General features: G+C 38.6%; 1 protein-coding gene across 8 annotated transcripts in view; it reads left to right on the top strand.

Annotated features, from left to right (window-relative positions):
- Positions 1-27,842, top strand: part of git2a (G protein-coupled receptor kinase interacting ArfGAP 2a) — a 79,771-nt gene that overhangs the window by 16,921 nt on the left and 35,008 nt on the right. For 5 of the 8 annotated variants that reach the window (XM_057831241.1, XM_057831240.1, XM_057831239.1 and 2 more), the window contains exons 6-15: positions 3,675-3,805; positions 3,879-3,973; positions 7,859-7,904; positions 8,252-8,303; positions 8,388-8,460; positions 11,743-11,840; positions 11,919-12,030; positions 13,599-13,741; positions 15,774-15,923; positions 21,976-22,224. In XM_057831241.1, coding sequence (XP_057687224.1) covers positions 3,675-3,805; positions 3,879-3,973; positions 7,859-7,904; positions 8,252-8,303; positions 8,388-8,460; positions 11,743-11,840; positions 11,919-12,030; positions 13,599-13,741; positions 15,774-15,923; positions 21,976-22,224 — 1,149 coding nt within the window. The remainder of the gene's footprint in view (positions 1-3,674; positions 3,806-3,878; positions 3,974-7,858; positions 7,905-8,251; positions 8,304-8,387; positions 8,461-11,742; positions 11,841-11,918; positions 12,031-13,598; positions 13,742-15,773; positions 15,924-21,975; positions 22,225-27,842) is intronic. The other 3 variants (XM_057831245.1, XM_057831244.1, XM_057831242.1) reach the window with 1 other exon arrangement.

The raw sequence follows: 27,842 nt of genomic DNA, 5'->3' as shown, positions 1-27,842 counted from the left end.
CGGTGAAAACAAACGCTGCTCAATAAGCTAGCGGGCTAATAGCGAGCTGTGAGATGTGCTTTAATGCTTTTGCACAATAACAGTATTAACAATATTCACAATAATAGTAAATGCAATAATGTGTGTTTAAAACTAGGTGTTATGATTGTTTTCTCTATTCACTTATGCTTTTTAGTGTTTACACAATGGAAAGAGTAAAGTTTCTGTTTTCAGTAAATGTCACCATAATGTTTCATTCTGGTTTCTGTTCTCAGTAAATGATACAATCTCGATAAAACAAAACTTACGCATGTGCAATGAATGCTCGCCAACTCCTTAATAAAAGGCTGGCGCTTCTCAGGGGAGGTTTTAGATAAGCTTGTTGCGTCCCCCACGGCACGCATCAATCTTTCTCCTGACGGCCGTCAGTGTTAAAAGCTTTATCTTCATCTCAAGTCTGATTCTCTCTCCGCCCTCGCTCAGGTCCTTTATTATTTTCTTAGTACAATAGTAAGTTTAGACCCAACACGAGCTAACGGGGGGCATCGCTGAGCCTGCGGCGTTTACCATTTCTCTGCCTTTTAATGTTAACTGCCGTTTTCCACCGCTTCCCAACGTGAAAGCAACACTTGAAACTAACAGAAAGTAGCTCTGGCGTGATGTCCGAGTGCAACAAAGAAAAGCGGACCGCACATATAGTACAGTGGTACCTCGACACACGATCTTTTTTTTTTTATCCGGCGCAAAATTTGTCTCGCCATTTGTTTCTATATCCGACGACATGCTTTAAATACGACGACCTATGACAGCGCCGCAGCTTTTTTTCCCCGCAAGACTGTTGTAAGGCAGATTTTCTTGAGAGAAATCAACATGGGTTCCAACAATGTTAGTGCAGGTGGTAAAAAAAAAGGTGATGCTTACCATTGACATGAAGATGGAAATGATAGATATGATCAAAAAATATGAGCGTGGGGTGCGCGCATCCGTGATATGGCTCAACAATACAGCCGTAGACTGTCTATCTCGGCGGTCCTTCTCTGTTCGCCGGTCTTTATAAGTTAAGGTGGCAGTTATTATTGTGGTAACATCGCCAAAGAAATCGCCAGCTTCGTCAGGTTTCTGATCCTTTATTCCATCTACTTGTGCAACACAACACGCCTAGTGTCCCCTGCAGCAAGTAAACAAAGTGAAAGTAAAAACGCTCACTGTCAAGTCAGCCACGCGATGCGTTCAGGTACACCACGCAAACCCTTTCGCCACATTAGAAACCTGGTTTGTTATATTATTACAGGTATTATTGTAATCATTGCTCTTATTATATTACTATTCTGATTTTTATCCGTAAGTTATTTGTTTTGCTCTTTGTAATTGATATTTGCAATAATAACATCAGTATTTATTAGGAATTTAGTGTAGGTTTTCGGGCCGTGGAATGAATTAATGGAAATATAATGTATTCTATGGGAAAATCCTGCTCAACATATGATCATTTTGACTTATACACAAGGTCCTGGAACGAATTAACTTTGTATGTAGAGGTACCACTGTATAATGAAATACCAGATAATCATAGCAATTAGAGATCAACCATTTAGATTTGATAAAGAACAAAATTAAATGACAAACAATTAGGGCTGCAACGATTACTCGATTAACTTGAGTATTCGATTAGAAAAAAAAGAGTTGAAATAAATTTAGCTGCTTCGAGTATTCGTTTAATTAAAGTGGCGCTGCAATGGTTTATTCTTAAAGTTTTTGTTTGAGCTAATGTTTTTTCGAATGCATTCGAAATGAAGATTATTGGTATATTCAGCAGGTTTTTTTGTTTGTTTTTTTTTGTGGGAATATGTGTCTGAACCATTTGTTAAGAGCATTATAAAAAAAATATTTTTTTTAAAAAAGCGTTAGCGTTTTATAGCATTTAAGCTAGCGGACTTTTGCTATATATGTTAGCCATTGTTCTTTTGTTGTACATAGATCCTTATTTATTAGAGATGTCCCGATCGATCGATCGGGTCTGATCACGTCATTTTCAAAGTATCGGAATCGGCCCAAAAAATATCGGACATGCCTTTTTTTATTATATATATATTTTTTAATTAAATCGTTTTCTAATTGTATTTAACGTTACAGACATAATATGTTACACTCATCCAGAGTCTTTAGTTTAGGCTAAAGGAAGGGTTATCAAATTTATCCCGTTAACAGAGGTAATTAATTTTAAAAAAATTTTATCACGTTAAAATATTTAATGCAATTATCGCATGCGCTGCACGATCCACTCACGCATTGTCGCGTTCAATCTGTAATGGCGCCGTTTTACCTATATATAGAGCTAAAAGGCAGTGTAAAATGAGTAGAGTGAATTTTGGCAGCCTTTGGAGCCTTTTTTTGTACTGTATGTTGACTGTATATATTCGTCCGAGATTTATTCATTTTTTTCTTAATGCATTGCAAAAATGTATATGATCGGGAAAAAATATCGGGAATGACTGGAATTGAATCGGGAGCAAAAAAAAAAAACAACTGGATCGGGAAATATCTGGATCGGCAGATACTCAAACTAAAACGATCGGGATCGGATCGGGAGCAAAAAAACATGATGGGAACAACCCTATTATTTATTTTTTTATACCGTTTAAGGCTCAGCTCAGGTATTTTAATTTTTCATGTTCCTTATCCAATTGCTCATTTATTCGAACTAACTAGTTCATCGATTAATCGACAACTGAAATAATCCATAGCTGCAGCCCTAGTTTCAACAATTTACATAGAAAATAAAGACGACTGACTGAAAATGGTTCAATATTAGATGAAATGTTTTGTTTTCTCATGTATATTTATAATTCTCTCTACCTAAAAAAATGTTTTATCCGATGACTCGATGAATCGATAGAATTTTCAGTCGAATACTCGATTACTAAAATATTCGATAGCTGCACCCCTACAAACAATATACTGTACTTGCCATAAATGCTGAGAGGTGGTGGACAAGACACTGTTACGCGACTTAAAAAAAAAAAAAAACGGACAAAAAAAAGACTGGAGACAAAAAGGCGGACAAGACTGACTGGAAAGTCGAAATCACGTAAGTCGGGTACGTCGTAACCCGGGGACTACCTGTATTTTAGTCATTTTGAAATGAGTTAGTTTTTATCTAGTTTTAGTCGACGAAATCTCATACAAATTTCTTCGTCTTAGTCGACAGTTACTTAAAATGTTTTCGTCTGTAAAATTCAAACTAATGTTTCCAACAATTTCAAATGAACATAGGCGGATGTTGCGGCGGTGGTGGGTCGCCAGTGGTGGTGGGGGCTTGCGTGGGGGACGGTGGTGCATCCCCTCATTCCTTCCCTGAAGGCTGGTTCATAGGGCGCGAGTTATATTGGTAACGTCTTACTTGCTGTAAATATGAATAATCAACACTTTGGTACATTTGCCTTGCTTCGGCACAGGTAAAATGGGATCGATTCCCACTCAATGATGGAGTGAATGCAATTCGGAATAGCTGTCTATCTCTTAATGTGACCGACTGGAGACCAGCTCTGGACTACATCCAGAGCTGGTCTATATAATAGACCCCTTTTCTTTTTAATCGTGTCACCGTTTATCCAATTATGAATTATCTTAAATTGTATTAAACCTGTATACCTACTGTACTTGAATTCTGTTCTAATACATTCTCTGTTTTTAAGGAAAAGGGAAACACTCCCTTGCATGTGGCCGCAAAGGCAGGGCAAGTCTCTCAGGCTGAACTCTTAACTGTTTACGGCGCCGATCCTGGAGCCCCAGATAGCAATGGCAAAACTCCCATTGACTATGCCAGGTTAGTCATGTCGTTACAAGTCATCTTGGTTTTTCTTTTGGGGCTTTCTAGGATTTTAATCTGTGTACCACAGGGAGGCGGGACACCATGACCTAGCAGATCGACTGGTAGAAATTCAGTATGAGCTGACAGATCGGCTGGCGTTCTACCTGTGTGGAAGAAAACCAGGTATGCTGAAATTTTAGTCGGTTTATAAAAGTGGCAAAATGATATATGTGCAACACTTGAATCAAAAAGCAGAAAATACAGCTGTACCTCTACTTAGGAAATTAATTGGTTCTGAAAGTAGTTTCGTAAACTGAAAATTCCTTAAGCTGAGACGCGTTTTCCATGTAAATGCACTGATCCGTTCCAAGCCCCCCAAAATTCAAACATAAATCTTTTATCAAGCATAAAAATGCATCAAAACTTGTAGCGTAATTTTCGCGCAATAAGGCGCACCTGACTATAAGCCGCCACCCACCAAATGTGACCCGAAAACGGCATTTGTTCATAGATAAACCGCACTGGACTAAAAGCCGCAGCTGTCCTAACTGTATTATGGTATATTTACACCAAAGTATATTAACCGGTAACACTTCATTTGACAGCCGCATCATAAAATGTAGGGCTGGGCGATATGGCCTAAAGTACGTATCGCGGTAAATTGAGCAGATTTACGTCGATAACGATAAATGAAGATAAGTTCGCCCAAGTGGACTGTTATATAATTTGAAAATCTGAATCAATGCGTGAAATACAAATGAACTTTTTCTCGTTGATTTATTCACCAGATTTCAATTTAACATATTCAAACAACTGCACATGCAGTCTAAACATTAAGTATATAAAAAATTCTTGTAAACCATTAGAATTCAAGTATGACCATTTATAACAGCTTGAGTGATTTGAACAATGTACAACATTATAAAAATGCGACGACTGTGCAAACATGTCATTGTAACACAATTGACTTAAAGTTTGAACAAAACACTTCAAACAGACAACTTATTGTTAATGGCTGCTGTGACACAATTACTCAACACAAGTGTTTACTTCAAGGTTTCAGGTTTTGAACACACACACACACACAAGCACACACATTAAAGCTATATTGCTCTTTTGCCAATGAAACATTCAAGATTTTATCATAGCAGTAATGACACAAAATGAAGCAAGCACATAAAGAAAAATAGCTGTGGCCATTAAACGGTCATATTATAGGCTTCACTGGTGCATTATAATTTATGCTGAATGCTTTACCCTCATAAAAGATATCAAAGAAATTACACACACACACACACACACACGCATACAAAATAACAAGGGCTGTCAAAATTATCGCGTTAACGCGCGGTAATTCATTTTTTAAATTAATCACGTTAAAAAATTTGACGCAATTAACGCACATGTCCCGCTCAGACAGTATTCTGCCTTTTGGTAAATTTTACAGCAAGGCTTTTTGTGCTGTCTAACAGCGAACTCTTGTGGTCGCTTTGCGACATGGTTTATTGTTTTCTTGCCAGTTCAATATGGCTGCACGGCGTCTCGGGCTGACGCCTACGTAACTTGTAATGTTGTGCTTATATGATCCTTGGACAAGATTTGTCTGTACGTATGGTTGTTGTAAAGAATGTACATATTATGTTAGTAAGCGAAATGTTATATTTTTTGTATGAGACGCTTTTTGTTTGTTTAGTGAACCTGTATAGCGTGCTAAGCTAACGTTGTTGCTAATGCAATGCTTGTGTACTTTTTTTTTGTAGTTTTACGACGGTCTAAAGAGGACAATGGTTTGAGGCCATTATATTAATAAATCAGATGAGAAAGGAAGAAGTCTGATTATTACTAGCTGTCTAGCTTTGGAAAAAGTAGACGCTTCGGAGTGAGGACAGCATAGACAGATTTAAATGACAGTAGAGTGAAATGCCCACTACAGTCCTTATGTATCGTATGTTGAATGTACCGTATATATCCAAATAATAACGCAACATACTAGTTGCTAGATGCAGTCCGTGCCCAATCCACTCATTAAGTTCAGCCGTTTTGACAAGGTTAGAGCCGCTATCCGACTCTCACGTTTATTTTATAGCGTTAGCAGCTAGCGTTAGCCTGTGGCCAGGCTACCAATAGAAAGCACCCTTTCCTACAATCGTGAGAACCAGGGAGGAAAGCAGGTGAAAGCTCGTTTGGAGGCCGCCAAGAGTACTTAATGTCGGGTGAAAGTTTGGCAAAACTCCCTTAAGCCAGACTCCATCAGGAGTTAGGCATTAGCCTACCAGGTATCTGTTTGTTTGATTTCCTGATAACCACGTGACTTCATACGTAAGCACACTGACTGTTTTGTTAAAGGGGAAGTCAAAGCGGGATGAAAAGACTATATATTCATGTTTTATTAAATTACCGAATTTACCAACATGGTCAAAATTACAGAGGTCATCGTAAGGAAATTTCAGTGACGGTAAATTTTCGGTATACCGCCAGGCTCTAATATGATGGTCAGAAGACCAAAAGAACCACCACGAAGCTTTGAACCAATTGGCTGAAAAAGCTTAATTGCTTCAAGAAACTTCATTTGGCCATCATGGCTCCCTTGGGGGAGACAGTCAACCTTATCTGCCACCTGCTGTTAACGCTGTTGTTGTCCAATGTGCCTCCTAGCATGCATTGCAGCGTTACAGATGTAAATAACAATCAAAATTCACCTTGACCTTACAATAGGACAGCACCTGGGACTTTCACGTTCCACCTTTTAGATCAGAGGTCTCCAAACCAAACCGATCCTCAAGGGCCGCTCTAGGTGCTTGTTTTTGTTTTACCGATCGAACAATAATAGTTTAACCAATAAGGCAATAAGACAACTTTACTATCTAACAATATCTCAAGTGCTAATATGCTTCTTTAAAACACAATACAAACAGACACTTCAACACTAATTTCTGTAATCGCTAACTAGTTTAGCGCTCCGTGTTAAGTAGTAACGTCTCATCTAGTGCTGCAACGATTAATCGATTAACTCGAGAATTCGATTAGAAAAAAAGATTCGAATTAAATTTTGCTGCTTCGATTATTCGTTTAATTAAAGTGGCATTGTGATGGTTTGTTTTTGAATGTGTTTGCATTTAGTTTTATTGATTTGGGTGGATACACTGCCCTCTAGTCTGCCTCATTTTACATGGCCAAATCCAGCTGCTCCCTGTTAAGACCAACATAAGCTAGGTTTTTGTTTGAGCTAATGTTTTTAATACATTCGTAAATTAGTTTAAAGGTATATTTAGACAATTTTTGTTTGTTTTGTTTGTTCTTTTGTTGTACATATGTAGATCCTTATTTATTCTTTTTTTTTTTATACCATTTGAGGCCCAGCTCGGGTATTTTAATTTTTTCATGTTTATCCGATTACTCGATTAGTTGAACTAACTAGTTCATTGATTAATCGACTACTAAAATAATCGATAGCTGCAGCCCTAGTGTGTTTTTTAGGTAAGGAATAAGATTTTTATAAGATCTAGAAGTTTATAGTGAAAACAGTAAAAACGTTTGTGTTTTGTTTTTTTCTAGTCACTTCTGAGATGCAATTCTTGGCTGTTTTCAACAATGTACATCGAAAATAAAGACATTGATCGACTGAAAATGGTTCAAAATTAGATGAAATGTCGTTTTCTTATGTATATTTATAATTGCTCCTTACCTAAAAAAAAAGTTTTATCCGATTACTCGATTAATCGATAGAATTTTCAGTCGAATACTCGATTACTAAAATATTCGATAGCTGCAGCCCTAGTCTCATCAACAATGAATACAAACAGTATAATTGGCTTCATTTACTCACCTCTGAAGGAGGCACACTAGATCTCACAACACAAAAGACTATCTAACTCTCGACACTTTGTAATATTATTGATTCAGCACCCCAACAGCAGCAGTGAACTCACTCTCTTTTTTTCGGTCTTCTGCCTCGGTTTTTTTTTTTGTGTCAGCAAGAATTTCTTATAATGTGCATCCCTAATTTTTAGTTTTTCGTGGTTTGGGGTTTGATATTTTAGTAAACAGGATTCTTCTTGTTCTCTTTAGATCATAAAAATGGGCAACATTTCATCGTTCCTCAAATGGCTGACAGGTAAGCTACAGCGTTTTCTCACTGAGTGGTTTTAACTTACAACTCCGATGCGAGACAGTTGCAGCTGCCGGTAGTCGTTTTTCCTTTGAAGTAACTTGTTGGTACTTGCTGAAACATCCACTGTTGGTGGCCTAGAAAATGGAGGTCTTATAAATGTGTCATTCGTTAGTCTTTGTTCTTCTCACTGAACAAGCTCAAATGTTTCCTCTATTAAATGATGCTCGGTCTTTTGTCTTTGCTATCTCTTGATGAATAAGGAACATGTAAGTATCATCAAATGGCGTACTGATGAATGTTTGATGTTAGATTTCTGCAGCGTTGTCCTGACAATTATTTTCTCACTGTAGCAGTTTAGATTTATCTGAACTGGCCAAGGCAGCAAAGAAGAAGCTGCAGTCAGTAAGTCACGGTACCACAGCCAATATTTTACTTTCAGTATGTCTTTTCTCACATTTCAAAAGCAAATGTCTTGCTCTTTTTCAGCTAAGTAATCACTTATTTGAGGAGCTGGCCATGGATGTGTATGATGAGGTGGACAGACGAGAGACTGATGCAGGTAAAGGTACCTGCGCAGTTTGGTTTAGCAAGCATGTGCATTGTTGCCTTTAAAGGGAATCACAGACTTAAAGACTTGTAGGCTCTCAAAAGCCACAATTGAACTCTTTTACTAAAATATGTGATTAGAAACAAAAATATTGCCTCGGTTGAAGTTTTCGTGAGCTGTGATGCACGGGCTTTCTGCAAAAATAATCAAACTGCTGTGTTTCACTGTATATGCAATCATATGTACATGCCCGTCGACAGTGGGGGCGACCGGGTATGTTGTCCCGGGCCTCAGGACCATAGGGGCCCCTGAATGACCCATAATTTATTTTACTTTACATTCACATATTTCTTTTTTATTTAAATAATTGTCTGATTAAATACAGTGATACCTCAGCTCACGAACGCTTAAGCTCCTGAACTTTTCGCCTCAAGAACATTAAATTCGCGAGCATATAGTCTCTGCTGACAAACTAGTTTTCGGCGGACGAACCAAACCACGCGGTCGAACAGCGCCATGAGAAGCTGACGCACGCTCACGGCGTCCCAGTTCGTCCCCTCCCTTTCGTTGAGTGCGGACATGGTTTGTGTTTGATAGACATTTTGGACCATATTGAGTGTACTTTTGCTATTATGGGACCGAAAAAGACCCCACCACAGGCTAGTGTTAAGCCTAAGAAGACATGAAAGAAAATAAGGTATATTTTTGTGTAGTTTTAAGGCTTATTTAGTAGAAAATTATGTTTTATGGGGACCTGGGAACGGATTATTCTCATTTTAATGGTTTCTTATGGGAAATAAATGTTCGGAAGACGAACTTTTCACCTTACACACACTTTTCTGGGAACCAATTATGTTTGTGAGCTGAGGTATCACTGTATTATGCTCTACTCGATATATACGTAGCCAATGATATGGCGAGTTTTAAATTAATTAGAGATCTAGCCAACGAGTGTGTTTTGCCCCTCGACTGACGGCGTTTCCGGGTTCATTGTACCTTAAGTTCATTTGAGTGTTGACTTCACAACGTACGAGACCTCTGATAGTTTGCATATTGTGACTAAATATTGCCATCTAGTGTATTTGTTGAGCTAAACAAAATGTTTGAATAGAGTTTGACCAAAGTCTGAGTGAGTTATAATGTGTATTTTGCATAGCTATTTTGATTGGGAATGCCAGTTCTCTTTGCATTGAGCTCTTTTCTTTTTGTGAACATGATATTTTTTGAGAGATAGAAATATTATTTTTGTTGTGCTTTCTCTAAATGATACTGTAGAGAATTAACCGTTCCTCCCAAAAGCATGATGGGAAGTTAGGCAACAATGACTGTCAGTGGTGGCTGCAAATGGTATATGTTCTGCATTGTGTTCAATGAAGCGTGTTAAGAAAAAGATCATCTCTTGTCGTTCTTCCCCACGTCGCTCGCCACAATAGTTATGTTTGTTGTGAAAGAATTGCCAAAGCTTATGTCAATAAACGGCGCGGTCCAATGAACGCCTGTGTCCACTCTCATTTCCCTGCCTCTTAGCTCTCATTGTGCAAAAAAAGGGCGTCATTGTAATCTGTTTGAGGCAATGCATGAGCGGGTCACGCAGCACATACGTTAGATGCGTCAAATATTTTACGTGATTAATTAAAACAATTTAATTACCGCCCGTTAACGCGATAAATTTGCCAGCACTAGTTCAAATACTTATTTTCCTCACTGTATGTTGCTAGTCATACTCTGAAAGCCCGGCAGCGCAACCCATTGACGTCTCCGCACACAGTGCATTGCAACGTCAACAACAATGGCGACCTACTAGTTGAACTAATTTGTTATATACTGTATATATATAATATATAATACATATATATTAAATATATGTAATATTAAAAAACAAATGGAAACATCAAGAGGGGTTTTAAATCGAGATGTGACGATCGATCGGGTCCGATCACGTCATTTTCAAAGGTTTAGGTTTAAGGTAGGGCTATCAAATTTATCCCAATAACGGCGGTAATTAATTTAAAAAAAAAAGTATCACGTTAAAATATTTAACGCAATTAATGCATGCACTGCACGAACCACTCATGCATTGTCGCGCTCAATCTGTAATGACGCCGTTTTACCTATATAGAGAGATAAAAGGCAGCGTAAAATGAGTAGAGTGAATTTTGGCAGCCTTTGGAGCCTTTTTTTAATTGGCTAAAGTCTTACAATCCCTCTCCCTATGATTAGAAATATTATGGGAAGCAATGTGGGGAAGCAAGGTAGCAATTGATCTTTTTCTTAACAGCTTATGTTATTTCCCAACGCAGAGAAGATATATCAATATTGGTAGCACTGCGCACAGTCATGGTTCCACTTCTCATCATGCATTTGGGCATGGCTACAGTATCATTTACTGAAAGCTCTACAAATACGCTAGATGGCAATATTTAGTCATAATATACAAAGTCACAAGTCTTTCTATCCGTGGATCCCTCGCACAGAAAGAATGTTAATAATGTAAATGCCATCTTGAGGATTTATTGTCATAATAAACAAGTACAGTACTTATGTACTGTATGTTGAATGTATATATTCGTCCGAGTTTTATTCATTTTTTTCTTAATGCGTTGCCAAAATGTAAATGATCGGGAAAAATTATCGGGAATGATTGGAATTGAATCGGGAGCAAAAAAAAGCAATCGGATCGGGAAATATCGAGATCGGCAAATACTCAAAATGATCGGGATCGGATCGGGAGCAAAAAACATGATCGGAACAACCCTAGTTTTAATATCAAATTATTATAACTCATACATTTATCTTTTAGAAACTACAAGTTTCTATCTGTGGTTCCCTTTAAATATGAGGGGCCTGATTTATGATTTTTTTTTTTTCTTTTTTTAGATACAGGCAGGTATGCACTGTGATCTGTAGAGATGTCAGAGCTTTGTTTTTACCTTAAAAAGCCGAATATTTTTCAGTAAACAAATATTCTGAAAATAATACGGGAAAATTATGTCAAAATGATGGAAAATAATAGATATTTTAGGAAGGCACGTCTACCAAGGTGGTAGCGTGTTACTGCATGACTGCTGTGAGTGCATTGCTGTGGGGCTGGAAGCTTACACAGGGATGAGGACACTCATGCTGGTGGAAATAAGCCCAGTTATGTGTAATAAAATGTTGCCTCAGTTCAATATCGTGCCCTACTAAATTAACATTGAAGGGGCTTCTGCGCAAAGTTCTATTCTGAATGTATTTCCTTGTGCACTGGGAATAATCAACACTGAGTCGATTCTGTTTCTCAAATTCTCTTGGAAGTGTGGTTAGCAACACAGAATCACAGTGCCCTTGTGACGGAGACAACTGTGGTGCCTTTCCTTCCTGTCAATCCAGAGTATTCATCCACAAGGAATCAGGCAAGTTAGCATACCAAAAAGTGCTTTGTCTCCCTCATCCATACTGTTCTCATAATGATGACTTGTTTTTTCTTTTAGGGTCGCCAGAAACTTGCCAGATTCAATGCCCATGAATTTGCAACTCTTGTCATTGATATACTAAGTGATGCAAAGCGAAGACAACAAGGGAATTCAGCAACCAGTCCCAAAGGTGAGTACTATAAGCGCTCTTTCAAATGAGTTGACCTCCTGCTAAAATATGTTGTCTGGTTGGCAAAAATTAACATATTTTTTTGGTCTGTAAGTCGCTTCGGAGTACAAGTCACATCAGTTTAAAAACCAAAACAAGCGGGAGCATCCATCTTTCTAACAAATACAATCTGCATGCTGTGCACAAACTACAGTAGGGCTGTCCCAAACGATTATTTTTCACCGTTTAGTCTGGAGAGTTTTTTAACGATTAGTCGACTAGTCTAATAATTTTTTTACGAACTTTTTGCTGCCGATTATTAATCAGGCATTAAAATCTCTCACCTTTCGGCGAAATTTGCCGTTCTGAGTCAAAAAGCGTAACCTTCGTGGATTGTGTAGATCAGAGGAGAACATTTTCAAGGGTTTTTATTATGAATCAAATTACCCTAATTTTCAGACTATAAGCCGCTACTTTTTTCCCCTCATTTTGAATCCTGCAGTTTATAGTCCAGTGGGGCTTACTTGATGATTTATTTGGGTTAATTCTTAATAGGTAATACTTTGTTTGACAACGGCGTCATAAGACTGTCATAAGAACGTCATAATTATGACATGACACGACACTATCATGGGCATTACTGAATTATTATGACAGATGTCAAAAGTGTCATGTTGCATATTATGTCACCAACTCCATTTTTGTCCAGCTCAGATCTTTTACGTCTATTCAAAAGTGAGATAATTTGCTGGATGACACTAACCGACATCTATTATAAGCATTCAATAATGCCTATGACAGTGTCATGTAATTATAACAGTATTATGACACCACTATCCAAGAAAATGTTACCAAATACCATAACTAGCAATTAATGAAACTGGAACAGTAACTGAAGAAATAATTAGCACAGGACATGAATTTTGATTGTTTTTACATCTGTAGCACCGCAATGCATGCTAGGAGGAATGTTGGATGACAACAGTGTTGACAGCAGGTGGCAGCAGAGGTTGACTGTCTCCACCAAGAGAGCAGTGATGGCCAAATGGGGATTTTTAAAACAATAAGGCTTTGCACCAAATTGGTTCAAAGCTTAATGGTGGTTCATTTGGTTTCATGACAGTCTTATGATGCCATTGTCAATTGAAGTGTTACCAGTTAATATCTTTTGGTGTAAATATCCCATAATCCAATGAGGAAAACTGCGGCTTATAGTCCAGTGCGGCTTATCTATGAACAAATGCCGTTTTCATGTCAAATTTGGTGGCTGGCGTGTTATAGTCAGGTGCGCCTTATAGTCCAGAAATTACGGCAATCAATTTTTTTTTTGCTGGTGGCGAGCTATGAGATTTTTTTCATGACAAAAGTGTGCCGTTGCTCAAAAAAGGTTGGAAAACACTGGAATCGTGTACATAGCAGGGTTGCACAGCATCATCCTGCTATAATGTCATTTTCTTTCCCTATTTTTTTTTTATTTTATTTTTATTTTTTTTATTACTAGCTGTCCCTGCCTGGTCCACATAAAGTTAAGTCTGGACGATCTGGTCCCAACCATACTTGGAATTCCAAATTGTCTCTTTTGATTGCAGAAAATGTGGAACTTATCCTGAAGAATATGTCTGCTCGGCCAAGCAGTGACAGCCAGGATAATGACCAACCCGACTATGACAGCGTGGCATCAGACGAGGATACGGACCAGGAGCTCCCCTCAAGTAAAGGAGATAGGACAAAGGTTAGATGCTTCTACTTTGTCAAAGTAAACTTCCCCATCTGATAATGTTGTACCTAAAGATGTCCTGATCGATCGGGTCCGAGCACGTCATTTACAAAGTATTGGACTCGGCAAAAAAATATCGGACATGCCTTTTTAAAAAAAAAAAAAAATATATATATGTATGTATATATATATATATATATATATATATATATGTATATATTTTTAATTAAATTGTTTTCTAATTGTATTTAACGTTACAGACAAAATGTCTTACACTCATCCGAGTCTTTAGTTTTGGCTTAAAGCAGGGCTATGAAATTTATCGCGTTAACGGCGGTAATTAATTTTTAAAAAATTAATCACGTTAAAATATTTAACGCAATTAACGCATGCGCTGCACGACCCACTCACGCATTGTCGCGTAGAATCTATAATGGCGCCGTTTTACCTTAATATAGAGCTAAAAGGCAGCGTAAAATGAGAAGAGTGAATTTTGGCAGTCTTTGGAGCCTTTTTTTTTAATTGGCTAAAACTTTATAATCCCCCTCTCAACAATTATAAATATTTTGGGAAGTAATGTGAGGAAGAAAGGTAGTATTTGATCTATTTCTTAACACCTTATGTTATTTCCCAACGCAGAGAAGATATATGAATTGGTGCCACTACGCACAGACATGGTTGCACTTCCCATCATGCATTTGGGCAGAACAGTTAAATGGCTACAATATCATTTACTGAAAGCTCAACAAATACACTAGATGGCCATATTTAGTCACAATATACAAAGTCACATTTATCATTTAAGAATTACAAGTCTTTAAATCTGTGGATCCCTCTCACAGAAAGAATGTTAATAATGTAAATGCCATTTTGAGGATTTATTGTCATAATAAACAAATACAGTACTTATGTACTGTATGTTGAATGTATATATTCGTCCGAGTTTTATTCATTTTTTTCTTAATGCATTGCCAAAATGTATATGATCGGGAAAAATTAACGGGAAGGATTGGAATTGAATCGGGAGCAAAAAAAAAAAGCAATCGGATCGGGAAATATCGGGATCGGCAGATACTCAAACTAAAACGATCGGGATCGTATCGGGAGCAAAAAAACATGATCGGAACAACCCTAATCGTAAAGATAAAGAGACCAAAAACCATAGACTTCATAACCTATTGACATGACACAGGAAACGGGGCCGATTCCTATTTTCAAAAACTTCAAAGATTTTCAAAACCAAAGCTGCTACCGAACTAAAACCAAAACAGGCACCTACCTTAGCTACAGTGGGGCAAATAAGTATTCAGTCAACCACTAAATGTGCAAGTTCAAAGGCAGCGTAAAATGGGAATAGTGAATTTTGGCAGTCTTTGGAGCCTTTTTTTTAATTGGCTAAAGCCTTAAAATCCTTCTGTCAACAGTTAGAAATATCGAGAGAAGCAATGTGGGTAAACAAAGTAGTGGATGGTCTTTTTCTTAACACCCTATGTTATTTCCCAACGCAGAGAAGATATATCAATTGGTGCCACTACGCACAGTGATGGTTGCACTTCCCATCATGCATTTGGGCAGAACAGTTAAATGGCTACAGTATCATTTACTGAAAGCTCAACAAATACACTAGATGGCAATATTTAGTCACAATATACAAAGTCACATGTATCCTTTAAGAATTACAAGTCTTTCTATCCGTGGATCCCTCTCACAGAAAGAATGTTAATAATGTAAATGCCATTTTGAGGATTTATTGTCATAACAAACAAATACAGTACTTATGTACTGTATGTTGAATGTATATATTCGTCCGAGTTTTATTCATTTTTTTCTTAATGCATTGCCAAAATGTATGTGATCGGGAAAAATTATCGGGGATGATTCGAATTGAATCAGGAGCAAAAAAAAAAGCAATCGGATCGGGAAATATCAGGATCGGCAGATACTCAAACTAAAACGATCGGGATCGGATCGGGAGCAAAAAAAAAAAACATGATCGGAACAACCCTAGTTGTGCCCCATTTTAATAATGATGTTCTGCTCCCAATAGAGCCTGGATTCTGACCTCTCTGACGGCCCCATCACCATGCAGGAGTATCTCGAGGTGAAAAACGCGCTCTCGGCCTCCGAGGCGAAAATACAGCATCTCCTGAAAGCCAACAGCAATCTGAGCGATGAGCTGCGACTAATGCAGAAAAAGGTATCCGCCGGGCTCCAACAATCAGATCACTAACAACACGAGGGCCAGGACTGAGTCAGGGTGGGGATTGGTGTGGGTGGGTGGGGGGCCCACAGTGGTCCGGCCTGTGCCTCCTTGTAATTAGGGCATGACTACGGGAACAGGAAGGCTGCTGTGACGCCCTTCTGCTCCATTCTCCCTCTGTTGTTGGCCAGCATGCTCACTTGTAGTCATCTGAAGAGGAGGTCACGCTAGTTCATTTCACAATTGGTAGTTCTTTATTATTTCAAAACATTGTCATGTTACTAACAAGAACATTTTCAAATGCATGTTTTACGTTTGTCTGTTTGTTTTTACATAGGTGATAATGACTAACTTAATTTGTATGTGTGTGACTTGCTTCATCACATTAATTGTGCTTTTTGAACATTTAGTACACTGTTCAACTTGTTTTCCCAATTGTTTCATAGCAATGTAGAAATGATCATTATACATGGCTCATCTTTTTTTTTTTTTTTATGATCTACTTGGGTCTTAGATTTTACCTATTGTGTGAAATCCATTCAATTTGGTTACTTTTTACTGTTTGGGCAGAAAAGGCAGATTCATTAAATAAATATGACAAAGGTCATTCTGATTTGTACATACAGTAGAGTCGGTATCATTTAAGCAATATATATAGTCACACAGGACAGTATTGTTGAAATATCTGAAGTTATTTTCAATTTCTCATGCATAATACATAATTTGATAAGTACAGTTTTCCTCACAACATTAATCAATCCACATCCCATCCAGTGTGACTGCAGTGATGCACTTTAATCTTGAACATCAGTAAGAACAAAACATGTTAAAGGGGAAGTTCAGAATTTTTTTATATAAGGCTTAATCTTTGAGTGAGCGGGGGTTTAATTAGTTGAAGTTGATTTTAGAGATTGACCGATATTTTTCAGGACCGATACCAATTATTAGCAGTTGAAGCAGCCGATAACAGATTTTTGAACCTGCTATTCATTTTAGTAAAAGTGTAAAAATTGGATAATGCAAACACTAGAGGCGTGCGAAATTTCCGATTCTTAGATTATTCGCGATTCGGCCTTGGAAGATTCGAGCACGATTCACAAACATCCAAATTCCGATTATTGAATTATACCAGGTAAAGCGGAAGTAAAACACAGTAGGCGCAGACTTTGGGACGCAATGAGGAACCGACCGAGAGTAAATGTCATGTTCAACTCATCCCGCTAGATAAAAAAAGCAATCATACCTGAATGCGGCCGACAGCCGCTACAAACAACACCCAGTTGCTAGTTGCTACAAACATACGGCTAGAGTAGATATCATATGTATGTAGAACTAGATGCAAAATGACAGACGACGGCGGTGTTAGAACATGTATTATTGAACAGAGATGCGAAATGACAAACTTGCCGGCGTTAGTAAACAGCCGCCATCTTAAAGCAGTAGACTTCTCTAGAAGGGTCTTTTGTAGCGAACCTAATTAACTTTTTATCTAAAATACTCCTAAATCGGCAAAATCTTGTGTTGAATCTATCTTTAAATGATGAAACAGTTTTAAAACTTTGACATGTCAAAAGTAGACAGAAGGGAAATTATGGAATAACGGGAGCAATTTTAACAACTGTAACGGTTGATTCACAACATTAAATTAATTGAATGTAGTTTAAAGCTGCTGATACAGAATGGGGACTGGAGTATTTTATTTACTGTTATTTTTGTATGTTTGTTTACTGTTATATGTTAACTTGATACTGAAATAGTAGTTTGGTTTAGCCTGAGAGGATTGTTGAACAATTTTGGAACTAAAAAAAAGGAGGGGGGTGCATCAATAATCATTTTATAATCGAATCGGAGCCTCTGAATCATAATCGAATCGTTAGGTGCCCAAACATTCCCAGCTCTAGCAAACACTGAAATTTACTGAAATGCATGCAAGCATGTTTATTGAATCACACAAATAATAAAAAATAGCTCCAGAAGTGCCTGAATTTTCGCATAAGCTTGGGCAAGTCTTTCACAACAAACATAACTATTGTGGTGAGCGACGGGGGGAAGAATGACAGGAGATTATTTTTTCTTAGCACGCTTCATTGAACACAACGCAGAACATATACCATTTGCAGCCACCACTGACAGTCATGGTTGCCCAACTTCCCATCATGCATTTGGGCGGAATGGTTAAGTCGCTACAGTATCATTTAGTGAAAGCACAACAAAAATAATATTCCAATCTCTCAAAAACAAAATATTCACAAAAAGAAAAGCGCTCAATGCAAAGAGAACTGGGGTTCCCAATCAAAATAGCTATGCAAAATACACATAAAACTTGCTCAGACTTAGGTCAAACTCCATCCAAACATTTCATTTAACTCAACAAATACACTAGATGGCAATATTTAGTCACAATATGCAAACTATCAGAGGTCTCGTACTTTGTGAAGTCAACACTCAAATGAACATAAGGTACAATGAACCCGGAAACTACGCCGTTAGTCGAGGGGCAAAACACACTAGTTGGCTAGATCTCTAATTAATTTAAAACTCGCCATATCATTGGCTACGTACATATCGAGTAGAACATAATACAGTGATACCTCAGCTCACGAACATAATTGGTTCCCAGAAAGTGTAAGTGTGTGTAAGGCGAAAAGTTTGTTATAATAAAGAAATAAAGTACTTATGTACAGTATGTTGAATGTATATATCCGTCGTGTCTTATCTTTCCATTCCACCAAGTGAATAGCTATGCAAAAGTACACATAAAACTTACTCCGACTTCAGTCAAACTTTATCCAAACATTTCGTTTAGCTCAACAAATACACTAGATGGCAATATTTAGTCACAATATACAAACTATCAGAGGTCTCGTACGTTGTGAAGTCAACACTCAAATAAACGTAAGGTACAATGAACCTGGAAACTACGGCGTCAGTCGAGGGGCAAAACGCACTCGTTGGCTAGATCTCTAATTAATTTAAAACTCGCCATTGACACCTTGTGGTGTATTTCAATCACTACCTTACGTAGTTAAAGACACTGTGTAAGAACGGCAGGGAGCCCATGTGACGTCCCGCTCGGCAAAGTCAACAATGGCGAGCTATTAGTTTATTTTTTTGATTGAAAATTTTACATATTGTATTAAAACAAAAACATTAACAGGGGTTTTAATATAAAATTACTATTACTTGTACTTACATTTATCTTTTAAGAACCACAAGTCTTTCTATCCGTGGATCCCTTTAACAGAAAGAATGTTAATAATGTTAATGCCATCTTGTGGATTTATTGCTATAATAAACAAATACTGTACTTATGTACAGTATGTTGAATGTATATATCCGTCTTGTCTTATCTTTCTATTCTAACAATAATTTACAGAAAAATATGGCAGATTTGAATTGCGATTAATTTTGATTAATTTTCAAGCTGTGATTAACTCGATTAAAAATTTTAACCGTTTGACAGCCCTAAAATAAGAACACCATAGAAAAATGCTTGTCTTGATTAAATGCTTCATTGAGTGAGTCCAGTCAAATTTGCTGGCTGTTGAGAACAGCTGCGAACCAGTGTTGTTTTTGGCAGCCATTTTCATTTTTGTCTTAGTCTTTCGGACGAAAATACTTATTAATCTTAGCCATATTTTAGTCCTTTCAAAATGTATTCCTCTTCGTCTAGTTTTAGTCGACAATTCTCAAAATGTTTTCGTCTATAAACTTCAAAAGTTTTAGCCATGAATAAATAAATAATAAAAGGTTTCCAACAATTTCGAATGAACATGACAGACAAGCACATAACTGTGTACAAGGGCATCGCCATTTTCATGATGATAATACACACTCAGCAGGAAAACAGCACATTATTTAAAATATTAAAACTCACCTGGACGCCACGAACTGTATGTAAAATGTTTTCCAAGAGTATAAGAAGACACAGTCACCGTGCTAAATGCTAATGCTAACGCGAATGCTATGCTAACACCACAACTTAGTTTAGTGTGTGATGATCACTCAGCGCAGACCTTTAAAGGCTTAAAGCAACATGGCATGGGGTGCGAGAGCAGAGCACGTCACATGAGTGACACGAGCAAGCACTGCTAAATACGTTCTAACTACACATACAATAAGATAATATCACACATTGTGAATTTATGTAGGAACGTATGGCTAATATAAACTCGTTTTTTGTCATCAGGAGACAATTGGCATCCATCTTGTTATTTTTTAGTCTCCCAAGACACGTTTTCAGCGTGTCATTGTGACGACATCGTTATGAATAAATTGTTCGTTGGCAAAATATTTTCGTTGACGAAAACAACACAGCTGCTCACACACACACAATAAGTTGCCACAGCACACTCTTGTTTAACAAGCTAAATGATGATTGACACATTGGATGTCTTTGCAGGTAGCGCTGCCAAGCTTCTCTGGCGAGATCAAAGCTTCAATGCCTGTCAATCATCGTTAACTTTAACAAGCAAAACTCGCAGGAGGGAGAGTGAGTCTGTACAAGCATGAAACAGAAAAACATAAATATTTGATTTAATGAATTACGAGAGTTTGGTGTAACATTGTTTTGGACGCATGGGTATTTCGAACAATGATCTGCATTTTGAATTTATTTGACGTCAGACGACAATTGGCATCCATCTCGTTATTTTTTAGTCTCCAAGACACGTTTTCAGCGTGTCATTGTGATGTCATCGTTATGAATAAATTGTTCGTTGGCAAAATATTTTTGTTGTCGTCATCGTTGACGAAAAAAAAACAGCTGCTCACACACACAATGAGTTGCCGCAGCACACTCGTGTTTAACAAGCTAAATGATGATTGACACACTGGACTTCTTTGAAGGAAGCGCTGCCAAGCTTCTCTGGCAAGATCAAAGCTTCAACACCTGTCAATCATCGTTAACTTTAACAAGCAAAACTCGCAGGAGGGAGAGTGAGTCTGTACAAGCATGAAACAGAAAAACATAAATATTCGATTTAATGAATTACGAAAGTTTGGTGTGACATTGTTTTCGACGCATGGGTATTTCGAACAATGATCTGCATTTTGAATTTATTTGACGATGTCAGACCCGTTAATACAGTGATCCCTCGCTACTTCGCGCCTTCAGTCAATTGCGGATTTTTTTCGATTAAAAGAATAAATAAGTAAATACAGATGAGCCGTCCCGAGCCGATCACGTCATCTCATCTCTCCCTCCTGCTGCTCTTTGTTGGTCAGGCAGTGCACAGGAGTTGCTTATTAAAGTTAACAATGATTAAAAAGCTTCAAAGCGCCGCATGCGCCAATCATTGTTTAACTTGTTAAACAGTTGCTGTGACAACTCATTGTGTGTAAGTGAGCAGCTTGAGCAGATTTGAATGGACTCGCTTAATGAGGCATTTCATAAAGACAAGCATTTTAAAAATATATACAGTAAATACATAAAAGTTTTTTTTTTAATCATACGTTCAGAAAAAAGTGAAAAAGCAGGTCTTAAATGTATCTCTTTCTAATGCTAATTCTGAATAAAACATTGAACACACAAAAAAATAAAAATAAAAAAATAATAATGTGGGGGGCGCTACTCCACTTTTTCACTTATCGCGGCGGGTTCTGGTCCCCATTAACTGCGAAAAACGATGGATCACTATCGTTTTTTTATTGGCATGCTAAACGGGGACCATTGAGTCGCGCTAGCTTAGCCACACCAGAGCCCTAATGCTAACAAATAACTGACAAACTGCACAGAATTTGTTGACATCAACTCCACCGACTAATTAAACCCCCGCTAACTCGAAGATTAACCCTAAAGTAAAAAATTGTGAACTTCCCCTTTAGTCAATTCTTCAATCTCCATTGCTGCTAACTCTTATTCTGTAGCTGCCACTCTGCCTCCACTTGCACCTTGTGTCACCTAGCTGGCAAACGGTCCTTTGCTTGCTTGTCACTGGCTTTTTCAATTGAAGCTTAAAAAGAAAGGCAATCCTCTTGTGACTTATAGTGGTTGAAGGCTTGCTTTGCTGAGAGCGCATCTTAGTGTGTTGCTGACCGTCTCTTCCAGCTGCAATCTCTGCAAAGTGAGAACACCTCTCTTAAGCGCCAGGTCACAGCCAATATCTATCAGATCCCCAGCACATCAGACTATCCCGACCCCTCCAGTCCTTCGGCCCTGAAACGCCGGCAATCCGCTCGGGCGAGTCGGCCCATGTCTATGTACGAGACCGGCTCGGGCCTGAAGCCCTATCTCCCTAAAGGGGAAAGTCCTTATCCAGAGGAGGCTATCCCCACCCTGCATCCCTTTCCACCTCATGTAAGTAAGACCTGTTCCCTGCATTCCTTTGTCTTTTCCTCCCCACTGGCCCCATTTCACCTCTCACTGTCTTCCATTTCAGTTTCCTTTCTTTTTTAATGTGGGAATCTTTAAAATCACAACCGTATCCTCTCACACCTAATCCGTTATGGTTCTGATAAGGTTGCAAAGCCATTACCTACATACAGCTGTTATTAACTGGTGTGCCTCTTGTCTTTTATTCATGAGGAAAAAATGCTACTTGTAAAACGAGTAAAGAAATGGTTAAAAAAAAGTTAAGATTTGCTTATAACAAGTAGGAAAAAAATCTGCCAATGGAACAAACATTTTTTCTCTTAAAATAAGACATCCATTCAAGATGAACGAGATCTTGTAACGAGTTCTATTTAACTAGTTTTAGGAAGTCTTTGGTCTTATAACATAAAAAGGTATTATTACCTGCTCATTTTATATCCTATAAGACAGTAACACTTGAAATTAGTATTGGGGGCTTATTATGAGACTCACAAAAAAGTCTCATAAGATTATGAGACTTATTATGGCTTATTATGAGCCTCATAACAAGCCTGTAATACTTTTTAGCTTTGCCGACCTAATAGTCATATAAGAAGCTATTAATACTAAATTTAATACTACAAGTGCGCGCAAGTCCACGTCCTTGCAGTACAAGTGCGCGCAAGTCCACGTACTTGCAGTACAAGTGCGCGCAAGTCCACGTACTTGCAGTACAAGTGCGCGCAAGTGCGCGCAAGTGTATGTACGCGCAAGCGCGCGCGCACGCGCAAGTACGCACAAATACCCGCACGTGCAAGTACGCGCAAGTACGTGCAAGTACGCGCAAGTACACGCACGTACACACATGTACAAGTACACGCAAGTTCATGTAATTGTAGTACAAGTACAATATACAGGTAGTCCCCGGGTTACGAACGAGTTCCGTTTCTATGCTGGCGATGTAAATTGAATTTCCATGTAGGTCGGAATTAGCCCTTAAAGTACCCCAAAATAACTGTACAAAAAGTCCCAAATTTCTGTATTGTGGCGCACCGGACCATAAGCCGCAGCTGTCTTCACTATATTATGGGATATTTACACCAAAAGATATTAACCGGTAACACTTTATGGCTACGTTCATACTACAGGTCTTAATGCACGAATCCGATTTTTTCGTGTTTTTCCGACTCGAGTGATTGAGTCGAGATCGAGTCATTAACTTGACGGTCTGAACGTGACAAGTCGCATTGAACGGGACCATTTCAAATCCGATCTGGGTCACTTTCGTATGTGGTCTAAATCCGATCTGGGCCACATTTTTCCAGACTGTCGCGGCGGTCTGTACTGTCCAGTCCCGAAAATCGGATTTAATGCAGCAAATACGTCATCAAATAGCGAGAGAGTCGTTACCGTAGCGATGCACCTGTGCGTTATTAGCGCCTAGCTTGCAGTGAACACGGCTTTTGAGGAAGGGCTGAGCTTGACAACAGTCATAAAAAATAAAAATGGGTTGAGGATAAGCCTGAGAATGCTCAGTTTTCTCTCTGTTCCAAGTGAGCAATATTTCAACATTGCCTCCACGGCCGAGAGTCGGGACAAACTGCCCGTATGTGTGTGTGACGTGCACGGACAGTGCGTGCGTGCTATCGATCCATATAAACTTTGAATATAAGCCTAAACGGGGATTATTTATGTCTATTATTTGTGTCCACCTTTTGAAAAGCAAAATATGATATCCCTGGAATGACGGATGACGTCTGTCATTTGTTTTGATGGTTCTGCGCATGCGGGTCTTCTTGCTTAGCGCGTGTCGGACTGCGAATTAGTGCGCATGCGTAATACTTGAACGGTCTCAATGGATAAAGGCAGTCTGAACGGGCACGCCAAAAAAACGTATATGACAAAAAATCGGATTCGTGCATTAAGACCTGTAGTATAAACCTAGCCTTTGGCTCGGGGCCGGATGTATGGGGGGGCCAGGGTGGGCACGGCCCACCCAGACGTGAGTCGTGCCCACCCAATCAAAATGACGGTGTTCTGTTATGTATAAAAGATTGATGGGTTTTGTGATTGAATACCTGAGTTTCTTTTACATCTTATTAGCATCATCTAGTGGACGCCTTAATTTCTTGCATCTCATGCGCACTTTATTTGAATGAAACTGCAACACGGAAGGGACGTTGTTCAGTAGAGAATCAGATGACGACGGCCGCAGTCAGTTCGCACCGTCTGTGTGACCACTTTGCCTTGAATTTGAAGTTGCATCGCCGGTATTTATTGTTTAAATGTGTTTAAAAACGTAAATATGTGAACTGTGTGTACTTCAGTGCAAAAAAAGTGAGACAGATTCACTTAGCATGAAACTTGTGATATGCTAATTACCCACGAGTTAGAGGGTCGGCAAAATTTGCTAAAGATAGTGCAGTACATATGCGATTTCATATATTGTGCATATTTTGTGTTGAGGTGGTTGCAGCTCAACGTTGCATTCGTAGGAAGAATTGACGGAGAATAAGTTGTCTTTTAGCCAAAACTTGGGCGTGTTTAATTTCCACTGACATGCGGATACATCCTCTCTCATAGCTGTCTTCACAGGCAATCCCACAATTCTTTATGAGGTAGTTGTAGATGTTTCCGAACTCCACTGCAGACAATTCCTTTGGAATGTTTATCCAGCTATCAGCTGCGACTTTGTATGGGCAGATTTGCAGGCCAATACACGCTAATTTTAATCGGCAGTGACTCGTGGTAATAATAAGTCATGTTTAAGACGTTTTTATGAAAAAAGACGCAAAACACAGCTGAAAATTATAAATTTTAGACAGCGTTTGTCTACGGCTGTTTACCTGTGCGTGCCCCCATCTCAAAATGGTGACACGTTGCCATGCGAGATGACGTCATCATAGCATCATGCCGACTGCGAAAATAAGTAGATAGATGAAGAAAAAAAAAAAAAAATGCAGCCTCAACGGGACACAAGCCAGTGTCCTACTTGCGCCGGTCCCAAACCCAGAGAAATGCAGAGGGTAAAAAAAAAAAGCCTGCATTGTGGGTGCCCCCTCAAGTTTTCTTAGTGCCCACTCTGGTGGGTCAACCTAGATCCGGGCCTGCTTTGGCTAGGTTCATACTGCAGGTCTTAATGCACAAATCCGATTTTTTCGTGTTTTTCTGACTCAAGTCAAACATTAACTTGATGGTCTGAACGTGACAAGTCACATAGGCTACGTTCATACTACAGGTCTTAATGCACGAATCCGATTTTTTCGTGTTTTTCCGACTCGAGTGAGGCATTAACTTGACGGTCTGAACGTGACAAGTCGCATAGAACTGGACCATTTCAAATCCGATCTGGGTCACTTTCGTATGTGGTTCAAATCCAATCTGGTCCACATTTTTCCAGACTGTCGCGGCGGTCTGTACTGTCCAGTCTCCGGAATCGGAATTCACGCACTAATTACGTCAGCTAACAGCAAGAGGCACGAAGGGCGGTAGCGATGCAGGCATTAGCGCCTAGTTTGAACTCTGCTTTTAAGCACGAAGCGGGCTTGACCACAGTCATAAAAAAATAAAATGAAGAAAAGGATAACCCTGTCAATTTTCGATTTTAATTCTGTGCGCCGAATGGGAACACATGGCCGAGTCGGGGCAAACTGACGCACCCACGTCATTTCACGCACACACGTCAAGGCTTATGTGTGTGCGTGTATGCGTTCTATCAGTTCATATAAACTTTGAAAATAAAACTAAACGTGGATTATTAATGTCTGTTATTTGTGTCCTCTTTTTAACAACCAAAATATGATAATCCCTGGAATGACGGATGACAGCCAACATGTCATTTGTTTTGATGCGTCTGCGCATGCGGGTCGTCTTGCTCAGCGCGTGTCGGACTGCGAATTAGTGCGCATGCGTAATACTTGAACGGTCTAAATGGACAAAGTCAGTCTGAACGGGCACGCCAAAAAAACGGATTTGACAAAAAATCGGATTCGTGCATTAAGACCTGTAGTATGAACGTAGCCATAGAAGTGGACCATTTCAAATCTGATCTGGGTCACTTTCATATGTGGTCTAAATCCGATCTGGGCCACATTTTTCCAGAATGTGGCTGGCGGTCTGAACATTCAAGTCTCCTGAATGGGAATTCATGCAGCAATGACGTCAACAAAGCGAAAGCGGCAGGCAGGACGGGAGCGATTTAGCTGTGCATTAGCTTCTAGCTTGAAGCGGGCTTGACCAATCATAAAAAAAAAAAAAATAAATAAATGAAGAAAAGGATAAGCCTGACAATTTTCGATTTCCACTTTATGCGCCGAATGAACAATATTTCAGTATTGCTTACATGGCCGAGACGGGGCAAATTGACACACCCACGTCATGTCACGCACACAAGTAAAGGCTTATGTATGTCTGTGTATGCATTCTATCAGTCCATATAAACTTTGAATAAAAGGCTAAACGGGTATTATTAATGTCTGTTATTTTGTCATCTTTTTGTGAATCAAAATATGATCACCCTGGAATTACATACAGCTAGCATGTGTCATTTGTTTTGATGCTTCTGCACATGCGGTCACTTTCTCGGACTGAGAATTAGTGCGTATACGTGATACTTGAACGGGCTCCATGGACAAAGGCAGTCTGAACGGGCACGCCAAAAATACCAGACATGACAAAAAATCAGATTTGTGCATTAAGACCTGCAGTATGAACCTATCCTATTTGACAGCTGCGTCATAAGACTGTCATAAACCGTCATAATTATGACATGATGCGGTCATGAGCATGAATGAATACTTATGACAGATGTCATTTAGTGTCATCCGGCAAATGATCTCACTTTTTAGTTGATGTAAAAGATCCGAGTTGGAAATGAATAGAGTTGGTGACAAATTTGTGGATGACACTTAGACATCTGTCATAAGCATCCATTAATGTCCATGACAGTGTCATATCAAAATTATGACTGTATTATATTATTATAAGTTTTATGAAGCCCCTGTTAAATAGTGTGTTACTTATCAATGCAAATAAATAAAAAAAATAAATCGCACTGGACTATAAGCCACAGGATTGAGGGGGAAAAAGTAGCAGCTGATAGTTCGAAAATTATTGTAATTAATTTTACAGCTACAGTTTGTGGAGTTACTTGTGAGCGATTTGCGATGGGAATTGTAAATACGTTAGCGTTCATAGCATTTAAGCTAACGGACTTTTGTTAGGCTAATTTAATCTACTAAATTTACGTATTGATCAGATTGGTGGATATTTGAACTCCAATTGTTTTGTGTCAAGTGTTTTATTGTTAAAATGCATGTCGTTTTAAACATAACTACATATGTTTGTTACAGCTTTACAAATTGTCAAATGTGATGGAAGTAAAAAGCTTCAAAAAGCACAATTGCCTTGTTTGATGTCTGTAAAGCTAAACAACTTCACGTTTAGTGAGGACAGAACATGTCATATTAACCCTTTAAGGTCTGGGCCTATTTTGTCTGATTTTGCATGCCTTTGAAGTTGCCTTTATATTTCAAAGAAAGAATTGTTTACGATGACCTGGTTTGGTCCCTTTTTTTGTGACACCTTGAACTTCATGTCCAAACTGTTGTTTCCTTCACTAACCA

Source organism: Corythoichthys intestinalis, chromosome 3 (genome assembly GCF_030265065.1).
Source record: "Corythoichthys intestinalis isolate RoL2023-P3 chromosome 3, ASM3026506v1, whole genome shotgun sequence".
NCBI lineage: Eukaryota > Metazoa > Chordata > Actinopteri > Syngnathiformes > Syngnathidae > Corythoichthys > Corythoichthys intestinalis.
This window is presented reverse-complemented; position numbering and strand designations above follow the sequence as displayed.